The sequence below is a fragment of the Coregonus lavaretus genome (genome assembly GCF_964263955.1).
Source record: "Coregonus lavaretus genome assembly, contig: HAP1_SCAFFOLD_836, whole genome shotgun sequence".
In the NCBI taxonomy this organism is placed as follows: Eukaryota; Metazoa; Chordata; class Actinopteri; order Salmoniformes; family Salmonidae; genus Coregonus; species Coregonus lavaretus.
In genome coordinates this window covers 63,280-78,854 of record NW_028161537.1, presented here as the reverse complement: position 1 = coordinate 78,854, position 15,575 = coordinate 63,280, and the positions used below count along the sequence as shown (strand labels likewise).

General features: G+C 49.2%; 1 protein-coding gene across 1 annotated transcript in view; it reads left to right on the top strand.

Moving 5' to 3' along the window:
* LOC311120442 (delta-sarcoglycan-like) overlaps positions 1-15,575 on the top strand; it is a 114,423-nt gene that overhangs the window by 38,751 nt on the left and 60,097 nt on the right. Inside the window, exon 3 of the mRNA XM_084195034.1 lies at positions 7,739-7,840. Within this exon, the coding sequence (XP_084051160.1) occupies positions 7,739-7,840 (102 nt within the window). The remainder of the gene's footprint in view (positions 1-7,738; positions 7,841-15,575) is intronic.

Below are 15,575 nucleotides of genomic sequence, written 5' to 3'. Positions count from 1 at the left end.
GTTGGGGGTGTCCCTCGGGTCTCCCAGCGTTGGAGGGTGGTGATCACCTCCTGCAGGGCGGACCCCATCCGCAGGATCTGGTCATTCTGCTCCCGGACCCTGTCTTCCAACGTCTCCTGTGCTTCTGCGGCTCCTGCTGATTCCATTCGAAATGGTGTGTGATTCTGTCAAGGGTTCTGATGCGACGGTGTGGTGGAATCAAGTGCAGGACACAGGAGCTCAGTCAAACTTGACTTTACTGGCAAAGCACAAAAATACACGGGTAAACTAACCCGGAGGTAAACAATACGCAACAGTGCGTAAAATACAAAACCCGACTACGCACGAACAACAGTGCGACGGTAAACTAGCGTCTGTCCCAAACAGTCAAACACCAACAGACAGGAAAACAATCACACACAACACCTGACAAACACAACGAGAACTTATAGGACACTAATGACACTAAACGATAACAGGTGTACAATACCAGACCAGAACAAACGAACATAGAAACATACAACGGTGGCAGCTAGTATTCCGGAGACGACGAACGCCGAAGCCTGCCCGAGCAAGGAAGAGAGGCAGCCTCGGCCGAAACCGTGACACTATAGCAACAACCTACTGTTTTACGGGACAATATGAACTAGGCCTAAAGCTCATCTGTTCTTCTTTGTCAGTCTTCTTCTTACCTCTCACCAATCATTATATCCACTGATGTGTTACACTTACTTTACATGATTCAGTAGAATTGTTTTTCAGCAGTTGAATAATTGCAATGACTCAGTCGGGGAAGGAATGTTTGCTAATAATTTAAACTCAAATGAGTGATTGCGTATTGTCCTGCAGAGATTGCAATGGAGAAGTACTGTCTCTCCTAGTAAAATACGTGATTTTATGATTTTTATTAGGATCCTAATAAATAGATCATGTGCAGTGACTATATAGAAAAAGCTAACTAATCATTTTCTTTGTTAGTCATAAAGGTAATGTTTAAATCATCTCACTTTATTTGTTCTTGTCTCAAGTGATAGGGGAATAAGTTACATGTTGATGCTGTCATTAGATAATAGCTCTGAGGTCCCTCAATATTGACATTATGAATCATAGTGATCTCAAGGTGTCCTACACTTTCTCTCTGGTTGTGGAGTGTGTCTGTGTATGGTATGTGTGTTTGTGTGCACATCTGTGTGTGTATGTGTGAGCGCACGCACATGCATTCTCATGTCTCTCAGCGTCCTTTGTTCCAGACACTGCCCCATCACCTTGTGTCTCCTGCCCAGCCCTCTACGCCTGGTACAGCTTGACAGTTTGGTTCTGTTCAGTGGGTGGGTCACCTGTACTGATGCATGTGCATTAATTAGCTAACAGGGGCGAACAACCTCCTGACTCTCATGCAAATGTGTGCTGCTGCTGCTGCGTCGTCGTCTCCCTTTGTCAGCGTGGCAGATAAGATCTAGGGGCTTGGCGGAGAGGGCCCTTAACAGCTGTCGACAAGAAGCAGCGTTGTTTTGGCTATGTGCTTCGCTCTCGCTGGCTCACCGCCATCCCTCAGTTACATCAAGTGATGGAATCTATATCTTAGCCAGGGACACTGTCGCACACACACTGACACAGGCAGACCGGCAGGGAGGCACCCACACACATGCAGGCACGCACGCACACATGCTCACACACACACACACACACACACACACACACACACACTACACATGCAAGCTACTCACAAGTCACACATGCTCCATCCCACATTCTTGGGTCCACAATAAATATCAAACTCCCAGAGCAGTGACATTCGTGCCAAGATGTGTTGAGTGGAAATCAATTTACTCCTTGATGCTGCATAAACTGTGGCATGCGAGTGAAGGTTAGTTGATTCCCGACGGACCGGAGCGATGTGGAGTGGGGAGAGGAGAGGCGAGGAAAAGAGAGAAAAACAGAGAAGAGGGGAGAGTGGAGAAGACACACCTGAGTGTTCTGGGGCCCCTTTGTCAATGTGTGCCTATCTGCATTATTCATGACAGGCTGCACCGCACCGGGGAGGAAAAAAACATTTCTCGAACATTATGCTTACCCATGAAAGCATTGGAGAACAGTTTAATACATACTCTAATATCATGCAACCTAAATGGGAACCAGATGAAAAACTATCCCTTTCCGTAATGGGGAAGTTTCTTCCCACTGGGTCGAAAAATTGGTTGAATCAACATTGTTTCCACATCATTTCAACAAATGTGATAACATTGAATCAACATGGAAAACAGATTGGATTTGCAAAAACTCCTCAACATAAGGGAACTTTGTATTTTAATCACTCAACTGTTCACCTAAATCCAATGACTGGTGACATTTGTTGTTGTGGAAAAAGGAAGCAGAGCCTGTGAACGAACGGCGAACTCACTGATTTCCCACCTCTTGGAACTAGAGCTCTCAATCCAACCAATATACTTTTTCATACACAATATATCAAGGAGCTACACCACGGCGAAAGGGTTAACGGAGGCAACCGTGTGTTTTCGGGAAAGGCTGCCTCTGTGAGTTATTACGTGATTTACATGAGCAAAAGTGAGCCCAGGCAGGCCGTCTTTTGTTGAGGCAAGTGGCCATTTGCCTGTGTAGTAGGCAGGCTAGGGCAGCTAAAGTATAAAGTGTCTGACTGATTATTGTTTCAACCCTCTGGTTTCTTGGACTTAGCCCAGGACACGGAGTTCAATCGACAGGGTCATCCTTGGGGAGGGTTGCGTTTTGAAGTTGTTTGCGGCGGTTACTTTGGAACTCTAGAATCATCAGACTGGCGGGTGAGTAGTTGAATACAAAAAAAATAACGTGTGGGGGCCTGAGCGAAGCAGGGGGGGATGTGGGGGGAGAAAGAGATTGATTGTTGGCGAGCATTGGGTCAAGTTAGGAGATTAAAACACCAGTTACATTTTGTCATTTTTTACTACAGGTGTTGGTTGCTATTACGATAATACAGTTACAGTAGTAGGGGAAGCGCGTGTGACCTATAGTCAAATGTTTTTGTATGTTGTAGCGAGCTGAAAGTTGGCTGCATTGTTGTACAACTTGGATGTTCCACTGAGCACCCTGGAGAGAACCGACATGATAGTAAACCCCCAAGACGGTACTTTTAACGGGTTTTAAACGGTTTCAGATTTAGTGAAAATGGATAAGCTTATTATGTTTACTAGCCACCTGATAGGTAGGCAACTTTTGAAGCTCAAGGTTTTTCAACCAACTGCTAATCATAAGTATTGACGTTTCACAATGATCCAATTTGTATACACACAGTGTGTCTGATGTGTGAAGAACAAATGAAACTGAAAAACTATTACTGTAATAAACAAAGGGCCTACCATTCTTTGGGGGGTAGGGGTAATCCCCAAACAGGCCTAACTGTTGATGTGAAGTTTAATATTGAACATTGTTGTTTACAGGTCATTGGAAGCGGGGTAGAGGTAGTAGGTTAATTGTATATCTGCTTTACCAGTTACATACTAAAATAGATAAGATAATAACATTATCTTCCCCATGGGGAAATTTAGTTTGCGGCTTTGTGTACATGTGTCACGATCGTTTATGGAAGATACGGACCAAGGCGCAGCGTGATAAGCATTCATATTTATTTACGTACTGAACTCACGACAAAACAACAAACAAACGAAACGTGAAGTCCTAGGTTACACAAAACAAACCTTAATGGAACAAGATCCCACCCCGACTAGTGCCAAACAGGCTGCCTAAGTATTGACCCCAATCAGAGATAACGAGCTACAGCTGCCTCTGATTGTGAATCACCCTGGCCAACATAGATCTACACGATCTAGAAAACACAACATAGAAAATATGACATAGAAACTCCACACCCTGGCTCAACATTTAAGAGTCCCCAGAGCCAGGGCGTGACAGTACCCCCCCCCCCCCCCCCCCAAAGGCGCGGACTGCGACCGCGCCACACAAACACAACAGGGTAGGGGCCGGTTGGGCATTCCGCTCGGAGGTGGATCCGGCTCCGGGCGTGACCACCACTTTCTCTCCACCTCCCCGTTGCGCCCCATGTCTGGTCTGGCACCGCTGACTGGAGCTGGACCCGACGACGGTGGATCGATCTGTACAGGCTCCGGACTGGAGCCGCTGGCCGGAGCTGGACTGGGCGCCGGTGGAGCGGATTGCTCTGGCTCCGGAGTGGATCCGCTGACAGGAGTTGGACCGGACCCCGGTGGAGCGGATTGCTCTGGCTCCGGAGTGGAGCAGCTGACCGGTGCCGGACCAGGCACCGGTGGAACAGGCACGGGCCGTGCCGGACTGGACACACGCACCACTGGCTTGGTGCGGGGAGCAGGTGCGGGCCGGACCGGGCGACGACGCCCACCACTGGCTTGGTGCGGGGAGTAGGAGTGGGCCGGACCGGGCTGACGACGCGCACCACTGGCTTGGTGCGGGGAGCAGGAACGGGCCGCACCGGGCTGACGACGCGCACCACTGGCTTGGTGCAGGGAGCGGGAACGGGCTGGACCGGGCTGACGACGCGCACCATTGGCTTGGTGCGGGGAGCAGGAACGGGCCGGACCGGGCTGGCGATGTGCACCACTGGCTTGGCGCGAGGGACAGGAACAGGCCAGACCGGGCTGGCAACGCGCACCACTGGCTTGGTGCGAGGGACAGGAACAGGCCGGACCGGGCTGGCAACGCAAACCACTGGCTTGGTGCGAGGGACAGGAACAGGCCGGACTGGGCACACGCACCACTGGCTTGGTGCGGGGAGCAGGAACAGGCCGGACCGGGCTGGCGACGCGCACCACTGGCTTGGTGCGAGGGGCAGGAACAGGCCGGACCGGGCTGGCGACGCGCACCACTGGCTTGGTGCGAGGGACAGGAACAGGCCGGGCTGGACTGGGAACACGCACCACTGGCTTGGTGCGGGGAGCAGGAACAGGCCGGGCTGTACTGGGAACACGCACCACTGGCTTGGTGCGGGGAGCAGGAACGGGCCGGACTGTGGAGGCGGACTGGAGGTCTGGAGCGAAGAGCTGACACAACCCGTCCTGGCTGAATGCCTACTTCCACACAATATGTGTGAGGCATCAGCACAGGGCGTACGGGGCTGTGCACTCGTACTGGCGCTACAGCACGTGGCACTGGCGCAGGATATACGGGACCGAGGAGGCGTACTGGAGACCACGAGCATTGAGCCGGCACACCCCGTCCTGGCTGAATGCCCATCTTTGCACGACACGTGCGTGGTGCTAGCACAGGACGTACAGGACTGTGCCGGAACACTCGCGGCACAGTACGTGGCTCCGCATAACACGGAGCCTGCCCAGTCACACGCTTCCTAGCCTGAGTACGGGGAGTTGGCTCTGCTCTAACCCTAGGCTCCGCCAACCACCCTTTTAGCCCCCCCAAAAAAAATTATTGGGGCTGTCTCTCGGGCTTCCTCCTCGGCCGGTACCCTCTGCGTTGCCGCTGCTCCTCTCTATAGCGCGCCTCCACAGTCTCCTCCCAAGGACGGCGATCCATTCCGGCCTGAATCTCCTCCCAAGTCCAGGATCCCTTCCCGTCCAGGATCTCCTCCCAGGTCCAGGCTGTCTGTTCCTGGACACGCTGCTTGGTCCTCTTTTGGTGGGATCTTCTGTCACGATCGTTTATGGAAGATACGGACCAAGGCGCAGCGTGATAAGCATTCATATTTATTTACGTACTGAACTCACGACAAAACAACAAACAAACGAAACGTGAAGTCCTAGGTTACACAAAACAAACCTTAACTGAACAAGATCCCACCCCGACTAGTGCCAAACAGGCTGCCTAAGTATGGTCCCCAATCAGAGACAACGAGCTACAGCTGCCTCTGATTGGGAACCACCCTGGCCAACATAGATCTACACGATCTAGAAAACACAACATAGAAAATATGACATAGAAACTCCACACCCTGGCTCAACATTTAAGAGTCCCCAGAGCCAGGGCGTGACAACATGAAAACATATCATCAAGCCTACAAAGACAAGACAATAAATATGGGAATGGAAAACGTGTGATTCAGGGGCTTCCCTAGCCCAATAATGGAGCCTAACGTCTCTCCTTATAGTCCAGGGACCTTACATGTTCTGTTTAGAGGTGAATTGGCTCTGGGAGGCAAAACAGCCAAATACTCCCTTTAAACGTGAATCGATTCTCAATTGCGGTTTGGTTCTTGAAACATAAATTGCTCTACTTTACTATCACATCAAAATAATTTCACAAATCCAAAATACACACTTACTGTACACTGTTTTAACTGGCCAGTATGAAAATGTATGCACTCACTAACTGTAAGTCGCTCTGGATAAGAGCGTATGCTAAATGACTAAAATGTAAATGTAATTTTTTTGTTGTTGATTTCACATTGAATTCACATTAGTTAACAACTCAACCAAATGTAAATCAGAACTAGACGTTGAAATTACATCTGTACCCAGTGGGTTGTTAGCTGTGTTACTCTCATGTTGAGCTCTTTTGGGAGAGGTATGCAAGGCTCACAAAATCTGTGGAATTCCTGGAATTCGAGTTTCCTACTCAGAGTTCTGTGCGTTTATACCCAGTGCTATCGCTACAGCAAGTCTCTGATGCACAATCTCTGGGGATGTGAGTTTCTGTAACAGAGGGAGAGATGTAGAGAAGAGGACGAACAAGTTACTGTATCTCAACTATTGTGCGTCTTCAGTGATGGTTCAGATAGCGTATGAAATGTAAGAGCTGCAGGGGTAACGAGTACATAATATTACAGTAATAGCAGGACAGAGTAAATCCGAATCTTTGATGTAAATTAATGGCTGAATCTGATGATGAAGACAGTCACTTTCCTACATAGAGGGAAGGTGGACATACTGCAGAGTGGCAAAAAATACATCTCTAGTCATCACATAGGCTTTTGCCTTCTTCAAAGTGTCTACGCTACTTACATTTAGCAGCTATATCATAATAATAAATAATAATATGCCATTTAGCAGACTCCTATCATCTCCTATGGTTTGCCGATCCACAGGATAGATATACATATTCACGCCACGTTCAGGTCTTACTTACTTTACACTTCTCACTATCTTGTCAGACTTGGAATAGAGAAGGTAGAAAGAGGTGGGCAGACGGAGAGAGGAGGGATTGTCAGAAGGTGTTTTAAAGCATTCAGATCCAGAGGGATTGCACAGGTCTTGATCTCCAATTGGTAATGCTCCTCAGAACTCCTCAGGATCAAAGATGGTGAAAAAACAAAGAGGCTTGGTTTCTCCTGATGATCACATGGAGGGGTAGAGAGAGAACGAGAGCTCCTGTCTCGTATCAGACAAGTATGTCATCTTTACATTGTATTTATTGACAAGGGGAAGCAAAAGGTCAAAGTCAAACCTGTTGGAATCAAAGTAGCTCTGTGAACTCCTCTCTGTTCTCCAAAGCTCTGCTCATCGTTGTTTGATATCCTTTAGTCTGACATGGTTCAATAACGCAGAGAAACAGATAGGGGCTTTGTGAACACTGTTCCAATATTCAGTGCCTGATATTGTGGTATTTATGCCTTTACTGTAGCTAGCTGATTTATGCCTAAATCAAGATGTTTGTATCCAAAGAAGTATGGATGGGATGAATTCATTATATGTGTGCATTGGTACTAATTTTGTATTACACATTTATTATTTATGTCTTTGTTTGATCAGCAACAGATGGAACCCTCTCAACTCATATCTAAATATTGACCATATCCTATTCCTTTTCTCTTTCTCTACAGGATGGTATGGGCAACTTAAGAATAACAGAGAAGGGCCTGAAACTGGAGGGAGACTCTGAGTTTCTCCAACCTCTGTATGCCAAAGAAATTCAGTCCAGACCAGTAAGTACTGCCCCTGCCACGTCCACCACCATATCACATTTTAATTGTCACATGCTTCGTAAACAACAGGTGTTGACTAAAAGTGAAATGATTACTTATGGCCCTTCCCAACAATGCAGAATACAATATTTAAAAAAATAATAATAATAGAAAGAAATTGTAACACGAGGAGTAAATACACAATGAGCAATGATAGTTTGGCTATAGAGCCCCACAGTGGAGGTATTGTAATACCCATAAAACCTAGCGGTCAAACAGGGAAATGGCTCCAATCATTTAAGAGCGTCTGCTAAATGACCCCCCCCCCAAAAAAAAATGTAGGCTTACCATTGTCACGTTCGTTTATAGACGGGACGGACCAAGGCGCAGTGTGATATGCATACATGTTTATTAACGAATAAACACAACGACAAAACAATAAACAAACGATACGTGAAGTCCAAGGCAGCACAACACAACATACCTTAACACGGAACAAGATCCCACCACTAACTAGTGCCAAAAGGCTGCCTAAGTATGGCCCCAATCAGAGACAACGAGCGACAGCTGCCTCTGATTGGGAACCACACCGGCCAACATAGAAATAGACATACTAGAACATCAACATAGAAATATACAACATAGAACATACACACCCTGACTCAACATATACGAGTCCCTTGAGTCAGGGCGTGACAGTACCCCCCCCCAAAGGTGCGGACTCCGACCGCGCCACATAAACATAACAGGGTAGGGGCCGGGTGGGCATTCCGCCTCGGAGGCGGATCCGGCTCCGGGCGTGACCACCACTTACTCTCCACCTCCCTGTTGCGCACCTGGTCTGGTCTGGACCTCGGCACGCTGCTTCCCCTCTCCTTCCTCCCACGAAGTACCAAGCCCTGTCTGGACCCTGGTGTGGGAGACCCCGAACCTGGAGAGGGGCTGACGTCTGGGTCTGGACTGGAACCGCTGACTGGAGCTGGACCCGACGACGGTGGATCGAACTACTCTGGCTCCGGAGTGGAGCCGCTGACCGGAGCTGGATCAGGCACCGGTGGAGCGGACTGCTCGGGCTCCGGAGTGGAGCCGCTGACCGGAGCTGAACTGGGCACCGGTGGAGCGGACTGCTCTGGCTCCGGAGTGGAGCAGCTAACCGGAGCTGGATCAGGCACCGGTGGAGCGGACTGCTCGGGCTCCGGAGTGGAGCCGCTGACCGGAGCTGAACTGGGCACCGGTGGAGCGGACTGCTCTGGCTCCGGAGTGGATCCACTGACCGGAGCTGGACTGGACCCCGGTGGAGCGGATTGCTCTGGCTCCGGAGTGGAGCAGCTAACCGGAGCTTGATCAGGCACCGGTGGAGCGGACTGCTCTGGCACCGGAGTGGAGCAGCTGACCGGTGCCGGACCAGGCACCGGTGGGACAGGCACGGGCCGTGCCGGACTGGACACACGCACCACTGGCTTGGTGCGAGGAGCAGGAACAGGCCGGACCGGGCTGGCGACGTGCACCACTGGCTTGATGCGAGGGACAGGAACAGGCCGGACCGGGCTGGCGACGCGCACCACTGGCTTGGTGCGAGGGACAGGAACAGGCCGGACCTGGCTGGCGGCGCGCACCACTGGCTTGGTGCGAGGGGCAGGAACAGGCCGGGCCGGGCTGGCGATGCGCACCACTGGCTTGGTGCGAGGGTCAGGAACAGGCCGAACCGGGCTGGCGACGCGCACCACTGGCTTGGTGCGAGGGGCAGGAACAGGCCGGAACGGGCTGGCGACGCGCACCACTGGCTTGGTGCGAGGGACAGGAACAGGCCGGACCGGGCTGGCGACGCGCACCACTGGCTTGGTGCGAGGGGTAGGAACAGGCCGGGCCGGGCTGGCGACGCGCACCACTGGTTTGGTGCGAGGGACAGGAACAGACCGGACCGGGCTGGCGACGCGCACCACTGGCTTGATGCGAGGAGCAGGAACGGGCCGGACCGTACTGGGAACACGCACCACTGGCTTAGTGTGGGGAGCAGGAACGGGTCGGGCCGTACTGGGAACACGCACCACTGGCTTAGTGCGGGGAGCAGGAACGGGTTGGGCCGTACTGGGAACACGCACGACTGGCTTAGTGCGGGGAGCAGGTACGGGTCGGGTCGTACTGGGAACACGCACCACTGGCTTAGTGCGGGGAGCAGGGACGGGTCGGGCTGTACTGGGAACACGCACGACTGGCTTAGTGCGGGGAGCAGGTACGGGTCGGGTCGTACTGGGAACACGCACCACTGGCTTAGTGCGGGGAGCAGGGACGGGCCGGACCGGACTGGCAACACGCACCACTTGCTTGGTGCGAGGAGCGGGACTGGGTTATTTTATTAACCCCCGCTCCTTCTGCTGCCTAACCAGCTCCTCTCGCCGTGCCTCTACACCTTCCTTCTCCCTTTTAGCCTCCTGTAGCTCCTCCCTCTGACCGAATAACTCCTGCTCCCTCTGAACCAATAGCCCCCGTAACATGGTGGCCTCCTCTCCTAACCTGCAGATCCGCCCTGTCGCTGCCTCCTGCTGCCTCGTCGTCCACACCGTGTGCCCCCCCCCCAAAAAAAATTATTGGGGTTGCCTCTCGGGTCTCCGTCGTCGGCACTCCTCTTCCCGTGAGGACTCCTCCGGGAGCCCCCACGAGTTAGGGAACAGACACTCGTTGTCGTCGTCATCCTCCGACTCCTCAGTGTAATACTGTTCCCACTCCTCTTCCCAAGGTCGTAGGGACCCAATCTGAAACCCAACCGGGTGCAGTGGTCGGGGCTCTTCTCTATCGCTCTCCGACCACCCCTTTAGCCCCCCGATTTTTTTTTATTGGGGCTGCTTCTCGGGCCTCCTCCTCGGCCGGCTTCCGTGTTGCCGTTGTTCCTCTCCTGCCTGGGCATTTACCTTCGCCCATGGCCCTTTCCCCGCGAATATCTCTTCCCATGTCCACAATGTACCCACCTGTGACATGGCTATTCGCTCTTCCTGGGCACGCTGCTTGGTCCTCGTTTGGTGGGATCTTCTGTCACGTTCGTTCATGAACGGGACGGACCAAGGCGCAGTGTGATATGCATACATGTTTATTAACGAATAAACACAACGACAAAACAATAAACAAACGATACGTGAAGTCCAAGGCAGCACAACACAACATACCTTAATAGGGAACAAGATCCCACCACTAACTAGTGCCAAAAGGCTGCCTAAGTATGGTCCCCAATGAGAGACAACGAGCGACAGCTGCCTCTGATTGGGAACCACACCGGCCAACATAGAAATAGACATACTAGAACATCAACATAGAAATATACAACATAGAACATACACACCCTGACTCAACATATACGAGTCCCTTGAGTCAGGGCGTGACAACCCTGGAGTGACGTTTTGATTAACCATGTAAATCTCTCAGACGAGGTGACTTTTATCAATATATTCACCTCTATTTACTCTCAGACTACAAATCCCATTCCTGCACGTAATCTCTAGCTAACACATTTGCTAAGAAATATTGTGTCCATTTTAAACTTGCACAAGACAGTTCACAGAATTGTCAATTTAAAGACATTTTGCCAATTTATTAATTACTAAATGTAGCTAACATTACATAGTTAATCCAGAGATTCTTACCTTTGCCTCGATTCAGCAGTCTCAGACAGTCCAGGCAGTCTCGTCATGTCATTTGTAGTTCTTTATGATAGCTACATTAGCAGCTAATTAGCATTTCATTTCTGGAGGGTCAATACAAGCGAATATATTGATTAACGTCACCTTGTCCTAGAGAGATTTACACTGTTATCAAAACGCCACGCCAGGGTAAGCCTACATGAAACACAGCCCTTAAGTGTTTCTAAAATGAATGGTGGAAAAACGATTTGAACCATTTCCTTGTTTGACCGCTAGGTTTTATGGGTATTATGACTCATACTGTGGTACTCTATATACATAGGGTACCAGTACCGAGTCGATGTGCAGGGGTACGAGGAAATTGAGGTAGGTATGGGTAAAGTGAATAGGTAACATGATAGATAATACACAGTAGCAGCAGCATATGTGATGAGTGTGGAAGTGTGGTGAATGTGTGCCTGTGCGTAAGTGTGTGTGTTTGTGTGTGTGTGTGTGTGCATGCATGCGTGTGTGTGTTTGTGTGTTTGTATGTGTTGGAGTGTCAGTGTAAGTATGTGGGAGTATGTGGGTAGAGTCCAGTGTGTGTGCATAGAGTCAATGCAGATAGTCCGAGTAGCTATTTGGTTAACTATTTAGCGGTCTTATGGCTTGGGGGTACAAGCTGTTCAGGAGCCTTTTGTTGCCAGACTTAGCGCTCCGGTACCATTTGCCATGCAGTAGCAGAGAGAACAGTCTATGACTTGGGTGGCTGGAGTCTTTGACAATTTTTAGGGCCTTCCTCTAACACCGCCTTGTTTAGAGGTCCTGGATGGCAGGGAGTTCGGCCCCAAGGATGTACTGGGCCATACGCACTGCCCTCTGTAGTGCCATGCGGTCAGATTCCGAGCAGTTGCCATACCAAGCGGTGATGCAGCCAGTCAAGATGCTCTCAATGGAGCAGCTGTAGACATTTCTGAGGATCTGATGGCCCATGCAAAATCTTTTCAGCCTCCTGAGGGGGATTAGGCATTTTTGTGCCCTCTTCACAACTGTGTTGGTGTGTTTGGACCATGATAGGTCCTTAGCAATGTGGACACAGAGGAACTTGAAGTTCTGGACGCGCTCCACTAAAGATGTGAATGGGGGCGTGTTCGGCCCTCTGTTTCCTGTAGTCCACGATAACCACCTTTGTCTTGCCCACGTTGAGGGAGAGGCTGGGTCCTGTCAGCACGCAGTCGTTGGTGAACAGGGAGTACAGGAGGGGACTAAGCACGCACCCCTAAGGGGCCCCCGTGTTGAGGATCAGCGTGGCGGATGTGTTGCATCCTACCCTCACCACCTGGGGGCGGCCCGTCAAGAAGTCCAGGATCCAGCTGCAGAGGGAGGTGTTCAGTACCAGCAACCTTATCTTAGTGATGAGCTTGGAGGGAACTATGTTGTTGAATGCTGAGCTGTAGTCCATGAACAGCATTCTCACATAGTTGTTCCTTTTGTCCAGGTGGGAAAGGTCAGTGTGGAGTGCAATAGAGATTGCATCATCTGTGGATCTATTTGGGCGGAATGCGAATTGGAGTTGGTCCAGGGTTTCTGGGATGATGGTGTTGATGTGAGCCATGACCAGCCTTTCAAAGCATTGCATGGCTACAGATGTGAGTGCTACGGGTCAGTAGTCATTTAGACAGGTTACCTTGGCGTTCATGGGCACAGAGACAATGTTGGTCTGCTTGAAACATGTAGGTATTACAGACTGGGTCAGGGAGAGGTTTAAAATGTCAGTGAAGACACTTGCCAGCAGGTCAGTACGCGTCCTGGTAATCAATCTGGCCCTGAGGCCTTGTGAATGTTAACCTGTTAAAAGGTCTTACTCACATCGTCTACGGAGAGCGTGATCACACAGTAATCCAGAACAGCTGGTGCTCTCATGCATGGTTCATTGTTGCTTGCCTCGAAGCGAGCATAGAAGGCATTTATCTCGTCTGGTAGGCTCACTTCGCTGGGCAGCTCTCGGCTGGGATTCCCTTTGAAATCCGTGATAGTTTGCAAGCCCTGTAACATCCAACGAGCGTCAGAGCCAGTGTGGTAGGATTCGATCTTAGTCCTGTATTGACGCTTTGCCCGTTTGATGGTTTGTCAGAGGGCGTAGAGGGATTTCTTATAAGCGTCCGGATTAATCCATGGCTTCTGGTGGGGATATGTACGTACTGTCACCGTCGGGACGACGTCGTCAATGCACTTGTTAATGAAGCCGGTGGCTGATGTGGTAAACTCCTCAATGCTATCGGATGAATACCGGAACATTTTCCAGTCTGTGTTAGCAAAATAGTCCTGTAGCTTAGCATCCTCTTCATCAGACCACTTCTGTATTGAGCGCTTCACTGGTACTTCCTGTTTGAGTTTTTGCTTGTAAGCAGGGATCAGGAGGATAGAGTTATGGTCAGATTTGCCATAGGTTTACGAAAGAGGGAGAGTAGTATCAGAGAGAGGTGATGTCATAGGAGATGGAGCGATAGACGCTCACTCACACTCTGTCTGGCAGTAATAATACCACAGAGCATGCATTGGATGGATCGCTTGATAATGGGCAGAGCCGCATGCTTTATCTCATCTGTATAGCACCAGAAGAGAGAGAGAGAGAGAGATCAGGCCGGCAACGGCGGAGGTGAGGGGAATAGTAATTGTCTATATGGGTGAAAAATGGGAGAAGACAATTGTCCGGTCCAGGGGGGATAAAGAGAAAGAGATAGAAAACCTGAAGCAAGGATCCTGAAGCAAGCTTTTTTCCTCCATCTCTCTCTTGTTCCTCTCTCGCTCCCTCTCTCTTTCCAAATCTTCTCCCTCTCCCCCCATGTTTTCCCATCTCAAAAGGTTAAATAAAAGAAATGACTAGTAAGTGCCTATTAACCCTTTCCAGCCAGAGCGGAATGTTCCATTTCTTGCTGGATCATGACCTCTGCGTGCATTAATGAGTATAATTTGCTGGTGTAAAACCATGTATGAAAACATTATACATATTTTAAAAGCTGAAAAACAGCCCTTTCAAATGATACGACATACAATAGCACCCCATCAATCAAATTGTAATCAGTCAAGAAATAACACCTGTGAAAATCTGTATCTTGTATGAAAATCAATGCTTTTTTCTAATGAAGATAGAGAAAACTTTTGAGTCTTCCTTATTTTGTAAGGATTTAACATCTGAAATCAGAATAAAAATACATTTTACTGTGAACATGTTACAGCTGTTTTAGTGACTGATGGTATTTTTCTAAAATTCTATGGAATGTTCCTTGATCAAACACTTTCTTATCTAGATAGTATATAAAATACAAATCTGCACCAAAACTAATTACAAATAGCATTTACTCTTACATATGGTCCTCTGTAGCTCAGCTGGTAGAGCACGGCGCTTGTAACGCCAAGGTAGTGGGTTCGATCCCCGGGACCACCCATACACAAAAAAAAAATATGTATGCACGCATGACTGTAAGTCGCTTTGGATAAAAGCGTCTGCTAAATGGCATATTATATTATTATTATTATAAAGAAAGACATAAAACAAAAACTTTATTGAAAGAATAAGGTTAAGGGAATACATTTTGTAATTCAAGGTGTTTTTGAGTCACTAAAAGGCTGTAGGCTAAGCAGAATGATATTATCTGACTTACAGCAAACACCTTCATTGCTTGTATCTGGATAGGTTCATCCATCACATGGATGTGTGGTGGATGATCATGATGGATAAGCCATCAGCTGATTAGACAGTGATAGTGGACCAAGCACAAAATATGCCATCCTATCTAGTTAATTTAGGATTTAGTAATATCAGTACTATAGCTAGCTAACTACCTGGTAGCTAGCTAACTACCAGTAGCTAACAGTACAATCGTATAAATAGATCTCTGCCAGACAGCAAAACCATGTCAGAAAACCTGATAGACTGAAGTTGGAGCATAGCCAGCTTCTGCTATTGTCTAGCAGCCATCAGCCATTCGTTATAGAATAGAAATCTCATTTTATGAATTACATGTGGAAAAACGTATTTGAGTCAACATTAGCTAGCAAGCCAGCAGCAGATGAAACAGAAAGTTAATTATCTTCCCTGTCTCCTTCCCCAGTTTTAGTTTGCGGCTATCACTGTCCAACTG